Raw genomic sequence first — 7,161 nt, forward strand, 5'->3', positions numbered from 1 at the left:
ATAATTTATACAATTAACCTCCCTATGGTTTGACCCCGGTCTTGCCGGGTTATTTATTACTTCGACACTCCTGCACTTGAGAGAAGACATTAATCTTTTAGTTGTGTCAATAACTTTCTAGGATGATGCAATAATATATATATATATATATATATATATATATAAGTTTTTTAACTATTTCATATGACATAAGTACATTGGGAAATGAATATAAATGGGTCGATGCTCCATGGTAGAATATGTCTTTTATTTTTTTCACTCCAATCATAATTAACCATAAGGTCCTAAAAACTCAATTGTTTTTTTAGACTATAAAGATTACTAGATTTATTATCCATGCTTCATCATGATACTTGATTTTAATTGTTTAATGGCTTATATTTAAGTAGAAGAGAATAGTTTTTATTTATTTATTTCTTACTTACAATTCTAGTGATGATGTGATTTATTTAGGAAAGATTTTAGTCTGCAATGAATTGTTTTAAGTACCAACGCAAATGGCTATGTAGTGTGCATTGGCTTAATACAATAAGCCTAATAAAATAAAAATTTATATTCAAAATATTTACAATTCAAAAAACAAAATTCATTGCAAGAACACCACCCAAAAATCTAAGAAGAGTTGCTAAGATGGACCTTAAAATATTGCAATAAATAAAGGAACCAATCTTGTTACAATAACCACAAATCAAAAGGCATAAACTTCTTGCATAGAAACTTGTTGAATGAACTAATATTCTAGTGGGGACATCAAACCTAAAACGTTGTTTGCACACATATGATCATAGACAATAAAGGATAGCTCAAACTATTAAGAGACTAGACTTTAACTTATATTTTTATTTGATTTATATGAATTTTTAGTTGAGGTTTATTAATTAGATTTTATTTATTAGATTTGATTTAATTATTGTTAAGTATTTTATTTACTAGCTATAAACCCAATCGCTTTTTCTAATTAGAGTTTTATTATTTATATTCTACTTTGCTAAATGTTAGATAGCTTTTGATGAATGAAATAAGAATTGCAAAATTGTATATTTTCTAGTCACTTATTCTTTTCTTTCTTTTCTTTTAATTCTTAACTTCTTTTCTAAAAGCTTTTTTTTTACTTTAATTTTTTTTATTCATTGTTCCACATCATATTCTCCCCGGACACTCTATCTGTGATTTATTATTCATATCAGCAAAATATTTAGTAAAAAAAAGAAGAAATTAAATGTTTCTGCCCTAAGATAAACATCTAGAAATCATCTTATAGATTTTAATGAAACCCAGAAATGAAACGAAGCAACACAGAGTGAGGATTAAGAAATACATGACAATTTGAAAGTGCAATTGTAAAATATAGAATCTAACATGAAGATCTAGTTATGTTTTTAATGTTAAGAGTTCAAAGATATTTTTTGGCTGGTACAATGAGACTGTATAAACATGCAAACCTATAATCCATAGAACAAGAAGTGAGGATTAAGAATTAGTTCTAAGAATGCAAAATCCACAACAGCCACAAAACATGTCATAAAACCAAAAGAAAGGTCTTTAAACCATGTGGTTACAACTGGGGGAACCTTAAAAACCTGCTCTCGGCATAGTAAACTCTATCACCATGCAACTCAGCATCAAATTATAAGTTCCCTCAAGTGGGAGATAGCTCAAAGCGTAGAAGACGAGAACTCCAACACAAACAAATAGAAATATTAAACCTTACGGTTGTGCACTTGTAATACGTTAAAAAAAAGTCATTCTAACATTCTCAATAACAGAAGCATAAACAAAGTAATTGAGTGTGTAAAGGCAGTTATAGACTAGAATTTTACCTGTTCTTACGATGATGATGTTGTTAATTGCCTTTTTACTACTAGAGAATCTTCACTTAAAACTGTTGCAGAACCATGCAGTTAAGCTGTACTGTATGTTTGTGATGTCAAACAGGTCAGACCATGCAGTTAAGCTGGACTGTATGTTTGTGATGTCAAACAGGTCAGCAAAAGGGGGCACTAAGCCTATATAGATTTAAAAAAAAAAGAAAGGGGGCTGTGTTGTTTGTTTGTGTAGGAATGCTAAGCGCAAATGTTACCAAAATTTAATCAATATATGATTCCCTCTTTCTTCTGAAGCTACATATTCTTTTCTTTAGGATTGAAATTTAATAAAATAAAAGGAACTTAACTAACTTTTTTGTAGGTTTGTTTATAAGTTTGATAGTAATTTAGAACGATAAGGAAGAAAAAAAACGTGAACTCGTCCTGGACTTTTACACTTGCAAAGGTTAGCCTTCATTATGTCTGAGTTTAATGGGCTATGAAGTCTTTAGATAAAAACTATAAATGTTTTTACGAGTAAAAACTTAATTAGAAGTCGCTATCCATGGTCTAGCAACGTCAGAGATATTGTTAAGAACACAAGACTGTTGGTAGGACCTATAATAACAGATGTGTTCGGCAAGAACTTCATGAGAACTATCTTCAAACACATAGGATAATTTTAGAAAGCATGAATGTAATGATAATTTATGAGTTGGCTGAAATCACTTTCTAGGATATGAATATAGATGCTCTAAAGGTACTTTAAATCATTAAAAGCCCTCCTGCACCAGTTTGTCTTCAAGTTTTTGATTCAAATCTATTCTGGGCATCACAAGAAAGCCATCCTTGCAGTCACTAGCAGTTGGAGCTCGTGAAAAATCTTGACCGGTAGAGAATGAAAAGGAGGAACAAGTTGTCTCGTGAACAAACAGGCTGAAGATCTTCCCACGCTGGTTCTTGACCCTCTGATTACATGTTTGGTGATTGAAATTGAGTTTTGGAATGGAGGGAGTATTTTTTTCCATTTAAAATAAAAATAAAAGTTTTCCGTGGGGTTTATTAAAATTAGAGATTAACAGATCATGGCATTGGCCAAAAGGAGAAAAGGAAGAGAGAGGTACTAAAATACGAGAGCATGTAACAGTCGAGTTTGTCTCTATTATTAAATCATCGTCAGCATAAAATAAATGTCAGTCCTCTTTAGAATTTACAGACAGCTCAAGGACTCTTTTATGACTGACACCAAAAGAATGAATAAATGCAGGTCATCTTCCTATGTCATTGACAATTCTTCCTATATCTACACCTCTTCCAACATCTTCTACTCTTTAAGGATTCATAAGGAAACAAGAAATTATTGAGCAGCTTTTCAGTCAAAAAGGTGAATAAATAAGTCGAATAATAATCCTCTCCAACTCAACCTTCAAGCGAAACACGGGTTTTTATTGGTTTAAGCTTCAAACCCATGCTTTCAGGTGAGAGAAGCTCTGGTGAGATACAAGAGGGGCTGAGTGGGCTCCTTGGACTGTCGCTGAGTTGGCATGGCCTGTACAACCCATACCCCATGAAGAAGTACTCCATAGGTAACAACATTGCATGTGGTTGTTCTTCTGTTACCATAGATCCACAAGCCTGGACCTGCGCAGCAAGCATGAAAACCATTTTCACTTCTTTCAAGTATCATCAAGTTTGTTCGTAACATGTAGAGCTAGTTTTGTACTCAGTGACTAGTTTCAAGCTCAACTGCTGTTGTCAACGCAATGACATGGAATGAAATTCACCAATTACTAATTGGTAAAATAGAGTTAACTCCTTTTGTCTACAAATTCTTATAGAACATTCTAAAGACTCTAAACCACACACCTCGACCAAGGCACTATATCTTTGATCCAACTTCGTGATCATGTGGAGAGCCTCGGAATGGAAAGGAGAGTTATCTCCGACAAATACAAGAGTGCGGCATCTTAGTTTCTTCAACCCACTAGTAATGTCGGGTCTCCTGCAGGTTTACAAACAACAATTTCAACTTCAAGTATCTAAATTCAAGTGCAGAAGAAGAGCAGAGAATAACCACAAGACAATTTCATACTGATTAATTGCTTGAAGAAACCGCAAAACATTTATACCCTGCCTCTCATCAAGCAACTGGAGAAACAAACAAGTCACAAGAATCAAAACAGTGTTGACCCTATTAAACGAAGCAAGGTCAGATTAAAGCTAATGTGATTCAGGGAAAAATAAATAAACAAATAAAAGGTTGAGCACTAACTCCTCTACATGCTTGAGCTATGTCCGACTCAGGAACTTCTGCACTACCGCGAACATCCTGTTAAAATTAATAGCTATTCTCATCATTCAACCTAACTAATGATGGGATATGGACTGTAAAACATTTTTACATAAATGGCTAGGACATGGAGCTCTACAATACCTTGCTGAAGTACCGCTGAAGCAAAAACTCCTTAAGTAAACCACACATGCCATAGAAATACAGCAAATTTGACATCACCTGAAAAAATATAAATGAACTCAAACATGCTTATAAAAATTATAGGAAATCTCCGTAAAAGAATTATGGAAAGATTTGCAGAAATAACCTTATTATATAACCATTCAGTCCAAGAGGGTGTTTTGCATAAAGGGGACACAAGTATCAAACCAAGAACACGCTGTCTATATTTCATCTGTAGTTCAAATGCTTGATCAGTAAAAAAGGTGGGAGGGAGTTTGAAAATGTTATAACATTCCAGAAGGGAACATACAGCAAATAGGGTTAGGATGTAGGCACCAGCTGTCACCCCCATGCACATCACTGCACCAAGCCTGAAAAAGGAACAAGCGACTAAATTAGCATCAACTGCATACAAGGATGATAAATTGCTCGCATTTCATTCTGAAAACCAAATGATGGAAGAGTTCAAAACACAATGAGTTAACTAACAAAGAAAACATTGAAGCATCAAACTTTACCCGAAATAGTTGAGAACCTCAATGATCTGATCTGCAAGGTCATCGACGGAAGGCAAAGGATCATCAGGACTAATTGGAGCAGCTCCCAACTGCAAGAACTCTTGTGAAAGTGCCAGAAAAGAAACTCTGTGAACAAGTTGTTGGTGATGCAAAATATTGGCTGAAAACAAAATGACTCATGGAAATAAGGGATGCATTATGTAGATGCATTCAAGTCAACTAGCTAACTGACCTCATGACCTGGAGGACTAATGTGGTAGATGCAGAAGTTGTGTACCAGTAAAGATGCCACTTCAGGACAAAAGAATAGGCCTTGGAAACAAGACATATCTGATAAGCAAGTATAAACAAAAAGGAATCCAAACATTGTTAGAACCTTGAAATGTGCTAACTGAGAAAAAACTGATATATAAAACACATGATGATAAACCACTCAGTAAATATGAACTGAAATCCAAAGGCCTGTGCCAGATACATTCTTAATAGTTATATAAATAACATGCAGAAACAGCACAAGAGATATGACATTATGCACTTACAATTTAGAGCTAAATCAGGATAAGTAATTAGTGCTGGCTTGTCTTGGTCTCCATACACTATAACTGACACGGAACCACAACCAGTTCTTACATGATGTTCCTGAAATAGGTTCAAACAAGGCAAATCATGAACAGACGAAAGGCAGTTTTCAATGACCATCAATCAATCAACTATAAGAGGATAAAATTAGAAAGTACTTCACTACCATGATATTCTAATAACTTGTGTGTTATTCGCCAAGAATGATTGAAGAAAGAAAACTGATATATAAAATTGACAGCTACACATTAAAATAATAATTAAGTGTAAGACAAGCCAAAGTATAGCTAAGGTTTCTTCAATGAATTGCAACAGACTTTGACTAAAACACAAGCAATGCACATTGACATCAAAATCATCAAACAACAAGGAAGGAATATAAAAAGTATAAAAAAAGAAAAGAAAAAGGAAAGCCTAATTCTTTTACATATTGACAGCGTCAGCAGAATTTCCAATAACTTATTCCAACGAAATATAAACGATCCAAAAACAACTTCTCGACAGAACTTCAGATCCAGAAAACATTGAAAGCTACAACCTTGCACAAGAAAAGAAACGATACCATTTTCAATAAGGAGGAGGAAAAAACAAGAAAATGTCAAGAACAGCTGCAGCACAACCAGTGGTTAAAAATTACAAAATTCTCATCAGTACATGAATGCAGTAAACAAACAAATGAGTTTATGAAAACAATAAAAGCACAGATCTATAGACACTCAAATCTCCAAAAATGAAAAAAAAAACCCAGCTAAAGGGAGCAAAAAAACAAGAAGAAGAAGAAGAAGAATTTCTAGCCCATATTTATCATTCCATTTGTGAAAAAAAATGAAACACAGATATCCAAATGGGTCTCGTTATTTTCTTTTTAAAATATAAAACAAAACCAGAATCCCAAATGAAATCAAAACGAACCTTCATGAAAAAAAAAATATTGAATTTCGAATAGTGCCCATCGAAGCAGAAGGCAAAACCACTTCAAATTGAACAAGGAAAAAACAAAGACAAATCCAAAGGAAAAGCATAAAACCTTTCCACCGAGGTAGATCTTTTCCACATCGACGAAAACGGAATCGTTTGACTCAGCCATGGCCGTGGCTCTCTCTCTCTGTTTCTCGCTCAATAATGCCCCATTCAACCCCAGAAATCTCAGATTTTCTTGCTCTTTATCTCCCCTTCCCCCTCTCTTCTCTCTCTAAAATTTAGGCTTGGGCGTATGGCTTGTTATATACTGGCCGATTTTTTCTCACTTTTAACTTCTCTCTCAACTGCAAAAACGATCTGCACTAACCTCCACCGACTATTTTTTAATGTAAAACACATCGACCCTAACTGTCTTTTAACTGTCTGACCCTTGGTCGAATATACATTTGCCTACCATGTCAGTGTTCCCGTCGTCAAAACCGAACATAAATTGAACAAGCGCTGGTTCATTAGTTCATTTGTTCAATTGATGGTTCACCGGTAGGTTCCGGTTTTCCTGTAATATACATATAATAGCTACCAAATCCATACTCTACTGTGGATTATAAATATTTTAAAAAAAATTATATTAGGTATATATACAGGTTGTTTTGATGTTTTTTTATATAAAAAAATTAAAATCAAAATAAAAAATTTTATGTTAATATCAAATTAAATAAATTAATAATTATTCATGTAAATAAATAAAAACATTATTAATAATAACCAAAAAAATCAAGAAAAATAAGAAATAAATGTAAAACAAGATATTTAATCATACAAAATAAGATATTCAATCAAAAATATTCACTAAAATTATTTATTTAAATTAATAAAAAATAAA

The 7,161-nt window shown here is 33.3% G+C and overlaps 1 protein-coding gene across 2 annotated transcripts; it reads right to left on the reverse strand.

Annotated features, from left to right (window-relative positions):
• Positions 1-2,937: 2,937 nt before the first annotated feature.
• Positions 2,938-6,804, reverse strand: LOC105116283 (pollen-specific protein SF21-like). 2 transcript variants are annotated; one of them, XM_011013561.1, is made up of 11 exons: positions 6,385-6,804; positions 5,318-5,417; positions 5,011-5,108; positions 4,779-4,867; positions 4,571-4,631; positions 4,406-4,492; positions 4,240-4,317; positions 4,078-4,134; positions 3,898-3,953; positions 3,672-3,807; positions 2,938-3,446 (listed from the first exon to the last, which is right to left on the reverse strand). In XM_011013561.1, the coding sequence occupies exons 1-11, from the start codon at positions 6,442-6,444 to the stop codon at positions 3,225-3,227; spliced, it is 1,044 nt and encodes a 347-aa protein (XP_011011863.1). In that variant the 5' UTR covers positions 6,445-6,804; the 3' UTR covers positions 2,938-3,224. The 2 variants fall into 2 exon arrangements, with proteins under 2 accessions (XP_011011863.1, XP_011011862.1); XM_011013560.1 differs by having other exon boundaries at positions 3,880-3,953.
• Between the last annotated feature and the right edge of the window lie 357 nt (positions 6,805-7,161).

The sequence above is a fragment of the Populus euphratica genome, unplaced genomic scaffold, assembly GCF_000495115.2.
Source record: "Populus euphratica unplaced genomic scaffold, PopEup_1.0 scaffold893.1, whole genome shotgun sequence".
Taxonomy (NCBI): domain Eukaryota; kingdom Viridiplantae; phylum Streptophyta; class Magnoliopsida; order Malpighiales; family Salicaceae; genus Populus; species Populus euphratica.

Excerpts from the sequence above, each read along its gene's own strand:
- LOC105116283 (XM_011013560.1), bottom strand. The coding sequence starts at position 6,444 with ATGGCTGAGTCAAACGATTCCGTTTTCGTCGATGTGGAAAAGATCTAC. Across the intron at positions 4,493-4,570 it reads ACATCCTAACCCTATTTGCT|ATGAAATATAGACAGCGTGT; the intron begins GTATGTTCCCTT and ends TTTGAACTACAG. Across the intron at positions 3,447-3,671 it reads GATATAGTGCCTTGGTCGAG|GTCCAGGCTTGTGGATCTAT; the intron begins GTGTGTGGTTTA and ends CTTGCTGCGCAG.